The following is a 15,619-nucleotide window of genomic DNA, read 5'->3' on the forward strand; positions in this document are numbered from 1 at the left end:
CTTGCATCATTGCTGCATAGCCCATGCTTCTGCTGCAGCAGGTGTCCTACTGGGCTGCTCCCCAGCCTTCCCGTTAGTGTCTGACCAGGCAGCCATGTGCCTGCTTCAGAGGCCAGAGGGAACCTGAGCCTTGTGCAGGGAGACACTGTGGGGCTGGTGCTTTGCTAGTGCGGCTGTGGGATGTAGCATTCTGCCTGTGTGCACTCTCATGGCTTTGTTGGGACTCGTCCAGTTTCTCTGCAGGTGTTAAACATGAAGCCTCTTGATCGACACAGTGCAGGAGACAGAACATGAAGGGCTGCCAGCTGCTTGAATTGGGTTTCGCTGACGCTTCCTACTGAAGTGGGATTTTTATAATCTCCGAAACTCACCCTGTGTGTGAGCTTCCTGAAGTGGAGCCTGTGTGTGGCCAGCAGGTCTCCACATTCACTGCCACAGTGCACAGGGAACTTGGGAGGCTCTTTGGAACTTTCTCCCAAAGTAAGAGCCTCTTGGCTCTGCACTGCTTTCATCCTGGCATGTGTGCTGGGTGGGGCATGTCAGGAATCCCAGGCCCACGTTGACTGTCCCCACGTGTCCCTTTCCTGCAGTGTCCGTGAAGCCGCCATGACCAGCCTGATGGACCTGATGCTTCTGCTTGTGCAGATGCAGCCCACCCTGCTTGAGGCCCCTGTGTGAGTATTGGGTAAGGCCAGCCTAGACCGCCCCAAATGGGCACACATTTTCTGAGATTGGCATCTCAGGCCTTTGTTCCAACCCTTCACAGCCTGTGGCTTGTGGCCAGAGTTCTCCATCTGTTCAGTGCTCTAGGGCAAGGCTCTGGGCCTTCCCTTACTCACCAGCCCAGTCTGCCTTTTGGTGTGGCCTCTGACAGCGTTGGCAGGTGAGGCCAGGGCAGCTTCTGGGCTCAGGGGTTCTATACCTGAGGTTCCTTCCAGGATGGGCCGCCATCACTCCATCAGTTCTTATAGCTGAGGTTTCTTGCCAAGGCCTTGGGTTCTGCCTACCAGGTACCTGCTCTACAGCATTTCCTGACCTTTCATCTGGGTCCCTCTCCTTCCCCCACACCCCTCCTTTTCTTTGTCTTTCCTGTCCTTCCCTTTGTTCTGCCCTCCCTTTGTTCTCAGATGGACTTTTCATCCCATCCTCCTGTCTGCCAGCCTCTTACCCATCCTTCTTTTAGCTCTTGCTCCTTCCTTCCCAAGATCTTGGCAGCATTCACATGCTTCTGCTGTGTGGCTCCCAAGATGTGGTGGTAGGTCCAGTGAGATTGCTTGTATGCTAATGGGGCTGCCCTTGGTTTACCTTTTGCCTTTAGATGTGAGCGTGTTATGTGCTCACTTGCCCAGCAGTCAAGTGAGAAGATTGACCGGGTTCGTGCTCATGCTGCCCATGTTTTCCTGACACTCCTGCACTTTGACAGTCCCCCCATCCCCCATGTGCCCCACAGAGAAGAGCTAGAAAAGCTGTTTCCCAGGTAGGTACTGTTGGGGCACACCTGCCACCTCCTCTACCCAATGGTCCCTTGAAGTACCTCAAGGAACTCAATCTCTTTCAGGTCCGCCATGGCCTCTGTGAACTGGAGGGTGCCTTCCCAGGCTTTCCCTCTCATCACCCAGCTCCTGGGGCTGCCCACCTACCGCTACCACATCCTGCTGGGGCTGGCTGTGTCTGTGGGTGGCTTGACAGACTCAACGGTGAGGAGGTACCTGGTATGGTGGGCTGGTGTTGATGCATTTCTATCCAGGAAGGTTGCATGGTCTTGCTGGGCTCATGTCCTATCTTTGCTTTGGTTGGTTTCTTGTTCTCCTTGTCTTTCTCCGCTCTCTCTGTCATTTGCCTATGGTCAGGAGTCCAGCTTCTTACCCATGTCCTGAAGGGACTCTGGAGAATAGCTCCCATGTGGCTGAGCCTGGGAAAGGCAGACAGAACCTGTGTTTTCAGTGGAGATGGTTGTATTCTGGGGGCCTCAGCCCTGGGCTCCACTGTGGGGTATCTACATGGGTAGGGTGGCACCAGTGCTTTTGGCCTTTGTAGCCTACGTCTCCCATCCCTGGCTGCATGTCTGCCTGTGTCTCTTATCCCTTCTTGCATGAGTGCCTGCGTCTCCCAACCCCTGCTACCTGTCTGCCTGCATCTCTCCTCCCCTGCTGCGTGTCTGCCTATATCAACCCCCAATGCACGTTTGCCTACGTCTCTCACAGGTAAAGGTCTTCTCTCACACACTGGTCACTCTCCATATGATGTTTCACTGTCCTCGGGATGAATGTGTCTTCATGTCTAATCCAGCCCCACGGTGGCCTTGGGGCTTACCTGTCACCCTTTGCCTTCTCTATGGTGTTGGACTGAGCTAGCAATCTGGGCTCCTGCTCTTGGTTTTCTGTCTGTTCTCCTCAGGCCCCTCACTGCTGTTGGGGTCTAGTTTCCAGGGCCTGTGGTCCCTGTGCAGGATGATGTAGGTTTTTTTTCAGGTTCTGTGGAACCTGCAGTGCTGGCACCTGCTATTATGGCAGCCCCACTGTTGGTTGCTGTGTCCTGGTGAAGGTGTGGGGCAGTGTTGGGCCTTGGCTGTGTCCTGCTGAGGGCTGGCCTACTTCTGTCGAGGGTTGGACCCATTGTGTACCACAGTGGCCACGGAGCTCCTGCATGCAGGATGCTCCTGTCTTTGTAAATCATTGTCATTTCAGCTTGGTGGCAGACATCTAACCATCAACCACTTGGCCAGCCAGCACTGGCCTTACCTGTCAGCTTCTTGGTGTTGCAGGTCAAGCATTCCACTCAGAGCCTCTTTGAGTACATTAAGAGGATTCAGAAAGACCCACGAGACCTGGGGGCCTTTGGCGAGAGCATCCTGCGCGTCTTTGAGGATAACCTCCTAAACGATCGGTAGGTGGTATCTGTCTCCAGAGGCCCCGGGCACAGTAGCAGGTGGTGCACTGGTGGGCCTCTCCTGGCTTCTGGGCCCTCCTCCCACTGGCTCTTTTGGCAGAAAATAGATGTGTCTGTGTGTGGGAAGGAGAGAGCTCATAACATGAAACCCAGATGAATCAGAAGATGACTTCTGCTGTGGAAAGGCTCCATGGGCCCCCAAGTGGCAGCTCTGCGGCCTCGAGTCTGAGCAGGTTTCTGAGAAGCAGAATTTTTGGCTCTATGTTTTTGTTAACTCTTTACCCCATGGGCCCTGACCTCAGCATGGGTAATGTGTGCAGGGACTGGGGATGTCCCCTCAGCTGCCTGGCTGTGGGTAGAGACAGGAAATTACACGTGAAATGCATGGTGCATCCTGCTGGCACACGTGTGCCAGCCCTGGGGTGGCCTCCACTTGCCCCTGGGAGTCCTGGCCACTGATCTCCAAGCAGCCCCAGTTGTCTGTGGCAGAGGCTGAGCTTGTGTTTTATAGGATTTTATCTAGATTGAGCCATGCAGTGAGTCCTTGGGCACTTCATTGGTCAGCACCATCTATTGGATGGCCCATTGGTGGCAGTCAGGCCCATCATGGGTGAGCATGACAGTTGCCGAGGAAACTCGTGGATGGGTCTGAGGCTGCATATTCTTTCTTCTTGGGTAAAGCCCAAGCATTGGAACAGCTCGGTTACAGGAGTGAGTGTTTAGCTTTGAAACGCTGCCAGGCAGGTTTCTACTCCCATGAGAAGGCCACGGGGCCTGGAGGCACCTGCCCTCCCTAATATTGCTGTGATCAGCTTCTCACGTAGCAGTTGTGCTGGGTGCTTAGCCCTGGTGGGCTAAGTTTGCACTCCTGGTACTTCCACATGCACCTGTCCACCAGCTGGAAGTGTTTGTGTATGTGTGACCTGTTTAACTGAGGTTTTCCTTCACATGTCCTGCACAGTTCCTTTGTCAGATCCATCATTTGCCAGTGTCTAGGTCCCCGGTTGTCTTTTTACTTCTTGAGCTTTGTGGAACAAATGTTTCATACTTCAGTTAGTTCCAGTATGTCCACTCATATTGTATCTGAGGAAGATTTTCTAATTTTTCCCCATAAGTTTCATAGCTTTAGGTTCCATAGTTAGCCCTATGTACATTTGAGTTTCATATGTGGGACACTGAGGATGCATGCTTGTTTCAGTTTTGCACTGGGGATGCAGTTGTTCAGCACTGTTTGCGGGGAAGACCTCTGCACTGCTTTTGTACCTTGTTAGTGCTGCAGGTAATGCGGTCTCTGTGCCTTGCTGTCTCCACATCGCTGCAGTGGGACCCCCTTCTCCCCACCTTAGCTGTCAGTGTGCCTTCTCAGATAAGCCGTGTTGCTCCAGCTCTGTGCTGAAGTTTTTCATCGTTGTTTTGACATTTCCTCTGTGCTCCCATGAGAACTCTAGAATTTGCTCGTTAGTTTCTAGGCTCTTACACCAAGATTGGAGTGGGACTGCCTCAGCTAAGTGCATCTGGGGAGTGGACTTAGCCTGAACAGTTGTGCCCCTGGAGTAGTCCTGCCTGCCTCTTCCTTGGGTGTTTGTAGCTCCTGGGCAAGTGGGTAGGGTCTCATGCTTGCTCATTTTCTCCCCTCAGGGTATCTGTGTCGCTACTGAAGATGTTGGACCAGATGCTGGCTAATGGGTGCTTTGACATTTTCACCACCGAGGAAAAGTGAGATCTGTTCAGGGCTTGCTGGTTGGTAAAGCCCATGTCATCCATGTTTTAATTTTTTATTCATATTTGTTTATTTTGTTAGCCCTGGAGTTTGAACTCGGGGCTGGGATGCTGTCCCTGAGCTCTTTTGCTCAAGGCTAGTAGTCTACCATTTTGAGCCACAGCACCACTTCTGGTTTTCTAGTGAGTAATTGGAGATAAGAGTCTCATGGATTTTCCTGCCCTGCTTGGCTTCAAAACATAATCCTCAGGGGCTGGGAATATGGCCTAGTGGCAAGAGTGTTTGCCTCATATACATGAAGCCCTGGGTTTGATTCCCCAGCACCACATATATAGAAAACGGCCAGAAGTGGCGCTGTGGCTCAAGTGGCAGAGTGCTAGCCTTGAGCAAAGAGAAGCCAGGGACAGTGCTCAGGCCCTGAGTCCAAGGCCCAGGACTGGCAAAAAAAAACAAAAACACAAAAAACAAACAACAAAAAAACCCATACAAACATAATCCTCAGATCTCAGCCTTCTGAGTAGCTAGGATTACAGGCGTGGGCCACCAGCACCGCTGGCTATTTTTTGAGACAAGGTCCTGCTTGTTGCTTAGGCTGGCCTTGAATTCACAAGTCTGCATCCTCCAGAGTATCTGGGATGGCAACCAGCTCACTTAGAGACAAAGCACTCCTATCAGGAGCTCAAGATGTAGGAGATAATTCCCAAGGGCACTGGAGTCAGTTTAGTAAACCATTAGTCTTCAGGCTTTGATGGCTGTGGAGAGTTGGAAAAAGAAAAAAGGCCAGAAGTGGAGCTCATGGGGTTGAGCACAAAAGCTTAGGGATATTGCCCAGGCTTGGAGTTCAAGCCTCAGGACCCATACATGGAGGGGAAAACAAGTTTAAATAGGTAATTTTATGATTTAAAAAAATTTAAATACCCTGGGTACCCATTGCTTACAAGATAATCCTAGGTACTTAGGAGGCTATCTGAGGATCATGGTTCTGAGCCAGATGGGACAGACAAGTCATGGAGGCTCTTATTTCCAATTAGCCAGCAAAAAGCTGGAAGTGGAGGTGTGGCTGAAGTGGTACAGCAATCCACTGGAGGTGGGGGTGGGGGGGAGAGCTTAAGCCCCTAGTATTGACATACAAACAAACAAAAAAAGAACTGAGAAGGTGGCTTATCGGCAGGGTGCTTGCCTAGCCTACATTGAAGCCCTAAATTCGATTCCTCAGCACCATATAAACAGAAAAAAGCTAGAAGTGGTGCTGTGGCTCAAGTGGCAGAGTGCTAGCCTTGAGCAAAAAGAAGCCAGGGACAGCGCTCAGGCCCTGAGTCCAAGCCCAAGGACTACCCCCCCCCCAAAAAAAAAAAAAGTAGTGGAAAAAATACTGCTGTTATATAGCTATTTTTTATTTCTTAATTTGCCTTATATTTGTTAATTTTTGCTTTATGGATTTCAAAGCTGTGCTTCTGGTATACAGATTTAACATTGAATCTTTTTATCACATGATGACCATTTTAATTTCTGGAGTTTTTTTGCTTACACTTTTTGTATTGTATTGTTGATTTTAATTTAATTGTGCACTTGTACTTTTTTCTTTCCACATACATATATATGTTATTAACAGTATACATGATTTTGTGGAAATCAGCCTGACAGTCTATCACTTAACTGGGCCTTTATCTCATTAAATCATGTACCATTTAAAGCTACCATTTAAAGAAACATTTAAATGTTTTACCATTCGTTCTACATTTGCTCTCTGTTCCTTTCTCTCTGACCTCTAATTGATTAATAGAATCATTTTTCTCCATCGGTTTTCCTCAGTCACTCTTCCTGTATTCTTAGTGATTACCTAGAAATTAAATGACATACCTTGAGTTAACAAAGTCTGATTTTCAATACTCTGGCCTCCTCCTTGGACCTTGCCAGTAACACTAGGACTTGTGAGTTTGACTTCCTTCTGGAGTTACATAGCATTACCCCTTATTGTTCTTTTGTTCCATGAATGCTTATTTTGAATTCACTGTATTCCATGAGCTATTCAGTACAGATTCCCTATGTTTCTGTTACTTTGTTTCATTTCTGCATTTTGGGGGAATCCCCTACTTGCCCTCCCGCCTGGACAAACAGCCCACATGTGCAGGGTGATGCTCCTGTTTTACCCCAAAGTTATTTTCAGAAGAAGCAGAATTCAGCTTTTATCTTGCTATTCAAAATCATAGTTGTGCTTCCATCTGGCTTTTCCTTTTGCCTCCTTTATGCCTAGCCAGGTTCCCTAGAAAACCGTCCTTGCCTGGAAAATCCATCATTATCGCCCTGTCTGCTGCCACCTCCTTCTTCTGTACTTCATATTGTCTTCTCTCTGCCTCATCACTTCTGACTTGCCTTACCAGAAGCTTGTGGTTGGGGGCTGGACAAGGGGTGGCTGTGCTGAGCACACAGGTGGGCGAGGTACCAGAGTGCCCTCAGTGACGTGATGGCCACTCTGCCCTGGCAAACCTTTCGGGGATCTGCAGGGTGCTAGAGAGAAACCAGGTCAGGGGGTGGCAACTCCAGGTAGTGCTGGGGGAGACCATCTGTGCCGCTCTGCCAGGAGACAAGTGTGCCCTCCTCTAACTGGGCTTGGTTGGGTGCTGCTGTCATCAACTGAAGGGCAGCAGTCCACCACTCAGGCCCCCATGGCCAGCAGAGATAGACAGAGGAAGGGCACTGCATGGTCTCAGTCAGCCACAGCATCTGTTGGGCACAGCCTTTTTCATTGAGGTCAGTCACTTGAGCATCTGCTAAGGTCAGCCTGCCCTTGTGGTAAACACCATGGCTGACCAGGGGTGGGTGGTGGGAGGGTGCAGTTAGGTGGCTTGTAGGTATGAGACAGGTGGGCATCTGCTCTCTACTTACTTAGGACCACCAAAGTAGTTCCTGTCACCTGGCCGGGCAACCCCAGGCGAGTCAGTTCTGTTGTCACTTGGTAGTGCCAGCTCCCAGTTCTGGCATGTGCTCCAGGGAGGCGCCTCTCTAGAATAATGTGTTTTTCTTCCAGCCACCCCTTTTGTGTGCGGCTGCTTGCACTCTGTAAAGAAGAAATAAAGAAGTCCAAAGACATCCAGAAACTTCGGGCAAGCATTGCAGTGTGAGTTGTAAATGCTCCTGGCGTCCAGGGCTTAGTGGCTCCTGGTGGGAGATGTAGGTTGTTTTTTACTCTTAAACCTATCTAAAATCAGGTGTGCATTTAAGACAACAGTCATGAAAGGTCTCTCCCTGGGGACAGCACAATAGGAGTGGGGTGTGTCCAGTGCTGTCCTGATATGAGGAGCCTGCCGTCCGTAACACTGGGCATTTTTTTCAGGCTCCAATCTGCAAAGCTCAGGGATGGTCCATTATGACACACTGACCATCTCAATGGTGTCACAGGTTCCCAAGGGCCAGGGGGTTGCCATGGGCAGGGTGTGTTCCTCGCTGATCCCCTCTGAGATGTCTCCCTGTCTTGGGGTCTGCTTCCTTGTCTGGTATTCACACATATACAATGCCCATGTGCACACACACTGGTTAACATGGCACACGTGTGTACAGAAGTGTGTTTGTAGGCACGTGCATGTAGGTGTACACACCTAAGTGTGAACCCATGCATGCCTAGGGCTCTGGGCCATGTCCTTCCTGGGTTTCCTGTGCACTCAGCTTGTGGGCTGGTTGTTAAATCCGTGGGTGGCTTTCTGTTCCATGCAACCTTGTATCACCCTGATGGGTCTTCTGCAGGCTCTGTGGCATGGTGCAGTTCCATGGCGATGTGAGGAACAAGGTCCTTCTGCAGCTCCTGCTCCTCCTCTGCCACCCATTCCCTGTGGTGAGTGTCTGCCTGGACTTTGGCCATGTTAGTTCTGCTTCCCACTCCTGGTGATGAGTGTCTGCCTGGATCTTAGGCCACATCAGCTTTGCCACACATTCCTCGTGGTGAGCATCTGCCTGGAACATAGACTGCTCAAAAGGCCTACCCAGCTGAGTGCTGTGTTGACGCAGGGGGCTCTAAAATGGAGTGTGATAATGTACCTGTGGAGACAGGTCCCATGTACGGGACCACAACCAGGTCCTGGAAATCAGCTGCCCCAGGTTGGTGTGGACAAACGTGGGCATTGGGCACCAGGCACAACAGTGCTGCTGAGAGTGTGGCCCTGCCAGTCCAGGTCCAGGACTTCACAGAGTCCCAGGCTGAAGGCTCCATTGCAGGGGGCAGCACCAGGCATCGAGACCCAGCTTGTACTCAGGGTTAGATTTCTCAAGATTCCCATAAGTAATTTTTTTTTTTGGGGGGGGCAGTCCTGGGGCTTGGACTCAGGGCCTGAGCACTGTCCCTGGCTTCTCTTTGCTCGAGGCTAGCACTCTACCACTTGAGCCACAGCACCACTTCTGGTCATTTCCTGTATATGTGGTGCTGGGGAATCGAACCCAGGGCTTCATGTATACAAGGCAAGCACTCTTGTCACTAGGCCATATTCCCAGTCCCCCACTAAGTAACTCTTAATCACCCAAAGATGGTGTTCTCCTCAAACGCAGGAGTGATTTCCACATAGTACAGTTGTCTCTGAGGTGGAATGGTGGCTCACCCTACTTGGTACCATGAGAAATGGTAAATTCCCAGGTGTGGGCGAGCTACCTGTCCCGGTGGTGTGCCACCTTGCCTGTGCTGTGAGAGTCCCTACCTCATACTTGTTCTTCCCTTACCAACACATCCCTTGGTACAGGGTCTTTCTGGATCAAGGTTCAAGGTCAACTCCGTCCTTTCCTAAGGCTTTGAAGCATGCTGACACCCTGAATGACAGCCTTTGTCCCTGTTCCAGATCCGGAAGGCTGCAGCAAGCCAGCTCTACGAGATGGTGCTCATGTATAGCGGTGTGGTGAGTGACGATGCCGTGGATGAGGTCATGCTGGTGCTCAGTGACACGGCCTGGTGAGTGGGGCTCCCCAGATGAGGGGAAAAGGGAAAGGCCCTGTTACCTCCCGGATTTGAGTAGGATGACATTCAGCCTAAAAATGTCTCCCAGGGGCTGTGGTAGACTGCTTGCCTTACATACGTGAAGTCCTCCTGGGTTCGATTCCTCAGCACCACATATGTAGAAAAAGCCAGAAGTGGCGCTGTGGTTCAAGTGGCAGAGTGCTAGCCTTGAGCAAAAAGAAGCCAGGGACAGTGCTTGGGCCCTGAGTTCAAGGCCCAGGACTGGCAAAAAAAAAAAAAAAAATTTTTTTTTTTTTCCTCCCAATAGTTTGTTGTAAATGAAAGGATGGGTGGTTCAGACCCCTACCTGTCAGAGGCCAGTGTGGTTCTCTTGTAATGCCAATCAGGCACTGCTGTGGCTAAGGATGTTGGAGAATGAGTGTTTCTAATAAAACTTGGGATGTTGGGCACCGGAAATACAGGGAAAGCTGTTGGTCCTGGGCAGGACATGCAGGCACTGGCACATGAGGGACTCAAGTGGTCCCTACAGCTGCTGCCATCCCTGCATTTCCCTGTGAGGGTCCTGCGGCCCTGGGAGGGCCATAAGAGGTTCATAAGAATTTGGGAAGGGAAGTCTCCTTCCTCTGCTCCAGAGCCTGTTTCAGCCAGCATATGGGGGCCTGGGTTTAGAAGTAGCTGGGAATGGTGACTCTGGTGGCTGACCATGACAGCACATAAGCAACTCTTTCTGTGATGCAGGCACTTCGCACGCGCGCACAGACACACACACTCATTGTCACATATATAGTCGCAATCCCACACTCGTATCCACATATATAGTTGTATATTATGTATCTACATGTAGTTACAACTACATTCACTCTTGTCACAATCCCAAACTCAGAACCACAGTTACAATCCCCCACTTGTATCCACATATACAGTCAGAACCACACACTTGTATCCACATATATGGTTTATACATACAGTAGTACCCACAAATACAGTAACAATTTCACACTTATCCAGTCACAGCCACACACTTTTAACCACAGTTACAATACATCCTATCCATAGTCACAACCGCACACTCATATCCACACAACACAATCCCACACTTGTATCTATACATACAGTCACACACCTGTATTTCTGCACCGGACACAGGCTTGCTACCTGTTCTGGAGAGGAAGACTTGGGCTTGGCAGTCAGGTGGGTATCTGGGAAGCACAGCTAGGTGGGCTGAGCAGAGGAGCTGGCTCCCTCAGACACTGATAGCCCCAGAATGCTGGCAACAGGTCTGTTGTCGTCAGCAGTGCAGTGTCCATCGATGTCCCACTGGGCTTCCTCGCTATAGCAGGACCCCAGCTCAGCCACCTGCTGACAGCTGAGTGGCCAAAATATAGCACTAAGAATGCCTTTTTTTTTTTTCCCCATTTGGTTCCCATTTTTAAGACCTTTGAGGCACACTCTGGGTCAAAACCTGAACTATCCTTAACAAACATGGAAGAAGGGCCTGATGTCAGTCAGGAGGACTTGGGTAGGACCACCCCTCCTATGGAAGGAGAACTAGATGGAGGAGCTTTATCCTGCTAGATAATTCCAGAGACCTCAAAAATAGCTTTTTACAAAAGAAAAACACGCTGGGTATTTGCATAGCACTGCCGAATATCATTGTCAATGACTTCTGAAACCCTCTGAGCAGAGCTCAGGACCACCCTTCTTCTCTGGCAAGCCCCTCTGCAGGGCCAGGCTTGCTCTGTGAAGACACATTCCACACCCTGTGTCTTGAGTGGGGCTCTGTGCACTACGCAGGCTACTGCTGCCTGAGGCCTGTGCAGACTTATGTCTGGTGCTTCCTCTCCTCCTCAGGGATGCGAAGCTCCCTGCGGTGAGAGAGCAGCGGAACCGCCTGTGTGACCTCCTCGCTGTGCCTAGACCCCAGTTGGTACCCAAGGTAACCCATCCCATGCCGCTGCCCGCCTCTTGAACTCCAATGTCTAGAACACTCTGGGCCCCACAGTCAGGGTCAGCTCATCAAAGGTGGCAGTGTGCTGAAGAAGGCTTGTGTGCCTCCTCCCACGGCCTGGAGGGCCCTGTGTCTTCTTCACATTGTGCTGTCGGGTTTCCAGTTCTCAGAAGGTTCATGTTGACTGGATCCTCCTCCTCTCAAATTAGTGGCAGGGAGGCCCTAGCTACCCATAACACCCAGCTCCCACACAGAAGTCTTTCTCCTTGGGGCCCCAAATCCAGTGTGGGACTTATCAGCCTGAGGCTGCTGTCTCTCTTACAGCCTGTTGCTACTGAAGCTGGTCCTGGGAGCTGAGCCCTCAACCTGCTGGCTGGGCTGCCTTGTATCCTGGAACACGGAGAAACCTGTGCCACCGACTGTCCACTGAAGGGCGGCGGCTGGTCATCACCAGGTGGCAGCATTTCCTCATGTGTGCTCTGCTGTGCCACATGCTCTCATGACCTGGGGTGTGGCTGGTCCCGATGTTAACACAAATGCTTTTCCATAAAATCATGTGCCCACATATGCCTGTCTCCAAGGCTGGTGTGTGCATGCGCGCGTGTGCGGGGGTGGTGGTGGGAAGGACGGACTTGAGACCCACTGTGTGTTGGAGCTGGGCAGGGCTGGTACGGGCACTGAGAGATTGATGTGGGTGTTGCCTGATGTCATTGGGCTGTATGCAGGGTATCGGTGATTGTTCTTCCAACCCGTGGAGGCTATCCACAGAAAGCATTGACAGCCAAATGAGTGGCTTGACGGCTTACGGGGTTCTGAATCCAGCGTGTCCTCTTGTGGAAACACTGTTGACTCCTCTGTTCCTCAGTGCACCATGTTGGTCCTGAAGAAACTAAGGCCCAGTGTCTTCTCACACCTAGACAGAGCAGACCCAGGGCCTCTTAAGGAAAGGCAGCACCTCTTCCTTCTCATACCTGCCACTGGGCAGGCCTTGGAAGCAAGAGCATCTTTTGTCTCTGGGCATCGCAGGTTGGACACAGGAATGGTGGGAGCAGAATTGTTCTCCCACATGGGGGCAAGATCACCAGGGCCTGTGAGCCCAGGCTGTCCGTTTAATACCTGGCCCCCTGGGATACCTGTGTCCACATGTATCCAGTCGCTTGACCTAGGGGAGCTGGCCAGGCCTGACAAGAGTGCGGCACCCGCTGCTTCCAAGGAGTCACCCACTAGGTCTGGATTAAGCCACCAGGCTCCTTGTGCCAGTGGCCTCTGTTCTGGAACAGGAAGCTTTGCCACACAGGCAGGGCTTTGGCTCTTACTTCGTTCCAGCAGTGTCACATGCTTCCTGGCACTGGCAGTTTCCTCTCCCAGATGAAAGAGTGGCTGAGGACACATGCCCACAGGACCGGGCACAGCTATGCCCATGTGTGGGGAAGGCTCTACTGTCCTTTCTGCTAGGGTAGCACAGGTGACTTCTGAGAAGAAAACAAAGTGTTAATTAAAAAAAAACAACACCCACAAGAACCTCACCAATTCCAGCGAGGAGGCCTTTTAAGACATGAGACCTGTGAGTGGCACTCTAGCAAAGCAGTTCCTGTTTCCATGTGATGGCACCTGGTGGGCTGTCCATGAGGGATCCCACACCTTACCCAGTCCTGCTCCTTGCATGTCTGGTGACGTGGGGGAACCTCTCAGCAGTGTGGTGTCTGGAGCCTGTTCTGGGGACGGCACTCAGTGGTTGCCCCCTCCTGCCCACAGCTTTCAGGGCAGCCAGTATGGACACGGACAGCATGGACCACCAGCACCCGGCTCGTGATGTTTCCTTTCTTAAATTTAACATGTGGGCTTATCGGTTGCATTGTAGCATGCTTTGCAACATCCTGCACTCCAGTTGTGACTCAGTGTCCAGGCATTACCAGGTATCTCCTAGTGCATACCTGTTCCCAGCTAAATAAAGCCCACAGCTTTAGTAGGTATAACTAAGGCAGAGGGAAAGTAAAGTAGCTACCACAGTGGCACATTCCTGTAATCTCAGCTATTCAGGAGTTAGACAGGGAGCACAGCTCAAGGCTAGCCCAAGCAAAATAAAAAGTCTGAAACTATCGGAAAAACTAAAAACAAAAGGACTGGTTGTGAGACTCAACTAGTGAAGCACTTGGCTAGTGAGCCCAAGGCCCAGGCCAACCCACTAGCCCATGCAAGTTATTGGAATTGAGATTTTTGATGTAAAACTACCAAGGATGAATAGGAAATGAAAAGCTTGTTTTTACAGCATAGGCTTTTTTTAAAAAAAAAAAAAGCATAAAAGAACTATAGTAAAAATAACAGGTGGTACAACTTAAAACAATCCTGTGAAGGATAACCCAGGAATTCATCAGATGTGGTGCCTGAGGGACCCTGACGCTCTGACTGTATCAGAAAACAAGGGCCGAAAAATGACTGTGTGGAACATGGGGTGGGAGAGGTCAAGGGAAACAGAAACAAAGCATCCATGTGATGGACGTGGAACAGGGTGGAGGCTCTGAGGAGACCCACCTGGGGCCCACTGCCTCGGACTCAGCTGAAGTGCAGGAAGTCCCGGCCTTCCTGCAGGTGCAGCGACTTCAGGTTGTCCTCAAACGCGCCCCCTGTGAGGTCCTGTTGGGAGATCAAGTCCAGCCTGGTCAGGTATCCCTTTGCTCCCTGGGTCACCTGTGCCTGCCTCTCATGTACACTGAACTTTGCTCCTGTTAATGGAGGATAGGGGTGGAAGGAGACAGGGGCCAGAGACAGCAATGATGCTGCTAATACTAAGCTCTGATCATTGACATTGTGGGGTCTGAGAGATGACTGGCCTGAAGTTGGCCTCGTGTAGCTGTTGGAGCAGACTTGCATTCCTTCCCTATTCCTGGGACCTCACACTTGCCGCCCCCCCCCCCCCCTAGACTAGGGCCACTTTTTTGGTCACACCTGTACCACAGCAAAGCAAGTGCTATGATCCTAGGCCTCCAAATGCTTCATCTTGTCTTTGGTGTAGGTATTGGCCTGTGGCCCATTCCCAAGCCTTCTGCCTCATTCCAGCAAGTTTAACCAGAGGCCATAGCTCAAGAATGTAGCTCTTGAGGGAAGACTTGAGCAATGGCGGATAAGAGTCTCAGGCCTCTGGCAGGATGTGGAAGAGACCACGTAGAGTATCATGCTGACGGGTATTCTGGCCTGCCCATGCTTCACCCACCTTGTCCATCCCCACTGTTACCAATGGACTCTGGCTAGAAAACCTTGGGGGAAAATCCATTCAGCGGTCCACTCTCTCATACCAGCTATAGGTTCTTCATCTTCCTGACCCATCTGCAGAGGAGATACTGGGGCTTGGCACCTTCTTAAACATGGTGCTAAATAGCAATCTCCTGCACATAACATGTTCTGCTGGGATTGAAATGGCAGCCACCAAATGGAGGCATTTGTAAGATTCAAAGCCAATATGGACTGGCATCCAGAGAGTGCAGAGAACCGTTTCCAGAAGGTAGTCTAGTGGACAAGGAGAGCCCGATCAAAGTGTCACAGGGGGAATCCAAACACACAGAGATGGGAGGTGCTTACCCTGGGTGGTAAGCTGCACCCAAAGCCACAGTGAGAGCGGGTTGCCCCAAAATGACTGGGAACTGAGCTTGAGTGTCCAGCCTGAGTAACCCTTACAGTGAGGAGCCTTCTGCCTCCAGAGCACTTCCTCCAGAGGAATGCTCAGCCCTGGGGAAGACCCCTTCAGGCCTGGTCCCTGACATACTAATGTGATCCAACAGTCGAAACTACATGCCACAACATGCATGAACTCAGATGTCCCAAGGAATGAACCTGAGATGATAAAGCTTGATTCCACTCCTTCACATGAGCTACAAAAGGGGCAGCTTCCCACTAGGTGTATGATCAGGGAGATGGATGTGCAGTGTGCTGAAATGACCAGCCAAAAACTGGCCTATGAAAGTGAGGGTGCTGTGTGTCTCCCTGCTGCCTGGGGCTCTTGCCTGGGCAGCACTGCTCAGCAAGCATTTTGCCCACCAATTGGACACGGTGATCCAGACCAACACCCATGCTGGGTTTTTTTTTTTGTTTGTTTTTGCCATCCTGGGCTGTTTCAGCAGCCCTGTGGTTG

At 51.0% G+C, this 15,619-nt stretch overlaps 2 protein-coding genes and 1 long non-coding RNA gene across 4 annotated transcripts in view; 2 read left to right on the forward strand and 1 right to left on the reverse strand.

Moving 5' to 3' along the window:
- Tbcd (tubulin folding cofactor D) overlaps positions 1 to 12,059 on the forward strand; it is a 148,507-nt gene extending 136,448 nt beyond the window's left edge. Inside the window, exons 30-39 of the mRNA XM_048366218.1 lie at positions 591 to 674; positions 1,319 to 1,477; positions 1,559 to 1,697; positions 2,765 to 2,886; positions 4,528 to 4,605; positions 7,638 to 7,727; positions 8,351 to 8,438; positions 9,430 to 9,539; positions 11,397 to 11,481; positions 11,818 to 12,059. Coding sequence (XP_048222175.1) covers positions 591 to 674; positions 1,319 to 1,477; positions 1,559 to 1,697; positions 2,765 to 2,886; positions 4,528 to 4,605; positions 7,638 to 7,727; positions 8,351 to 8,438; positions 9,430 to 9,539; positions 11,397 to 11,481; positions 11,818 to 11,850 — 988 coding nt within the window. The 3' untranslated portion in view covers positions 11,851 to 12,059. The remainder of the gene's footprint in view (positions 1 to 590; positions 675 to 1,318; positions 1,478 to 1,558; positions 1,698 to 2,764; positions 2,887 to 4,527; positions 4,606 to 7,637; positions 7,728 to 8,350; positions 8,439 to 9,429; positions 9,540 to 11,396; positions 11,482 to 11,817) is intronic.
- Positions 12,032 to 15,619, reverse strand: part of B3gntl1 (UDP-GlcNAc:betaGal beta-1,3-N-acetylglucosaminyltransferase like 1) — an 83,510-nt gene continuing 79,922 nt past the window's right edge. Inside the window, exons 12-13 of one of the 2 annotated variants that reach the window (XM_048366220.1) lie at positions 14,026 to 14,127; positions 12,032 to 12,965 (exon numbers count right to left, since the gene is read on the reverse strand). In XM_048366220.1, the coding sequence (XP_048222177.1) occupies positions 14,047 to 14,127 (81 nt within the window). In that variant the 3' untranslated portion in view covers positions 12,032 to 12,965; positions 14,026 to 14,046. Of the gene's footprint in view, positions 12,966 to 14,025; positions 14,128 to 15,619 lie in introns of those variants that run through there. The other variant, XR_007213750.1, reaches the window with a different exon arrangement.
- The window catches only part of LOC125365917, a 28,665-nt gene continuing 26,066 nt past the window's right edge, over positions 13,021 to 15,619 (forward strand). The window contains exon 1 of the long non-coding RNA XR_007213751.1: positions 13,021 to 13,752. This is a non-coding gene — a long non-coding RNA (uncharacterized LOC125365917). The remainder of the gene's footprint in view (positions 13,753 to 15,619) is intronic.

This window comes from Perognathus longimembris, chromosome 17, assembly GCF_023159225.1.
Source record: "Perognathus longimembris pacificus isolate PPM17 chromosome 17, ASM2315922v1, whole genome shotgun sequence".
In the NCBI taxonomy this organism is placed as follows: Eukaryota; Metazoa; Chordata; class Mammalia; order Rodentia; family Heteromyidae; genus Perognathus; species Perognathus longimembris.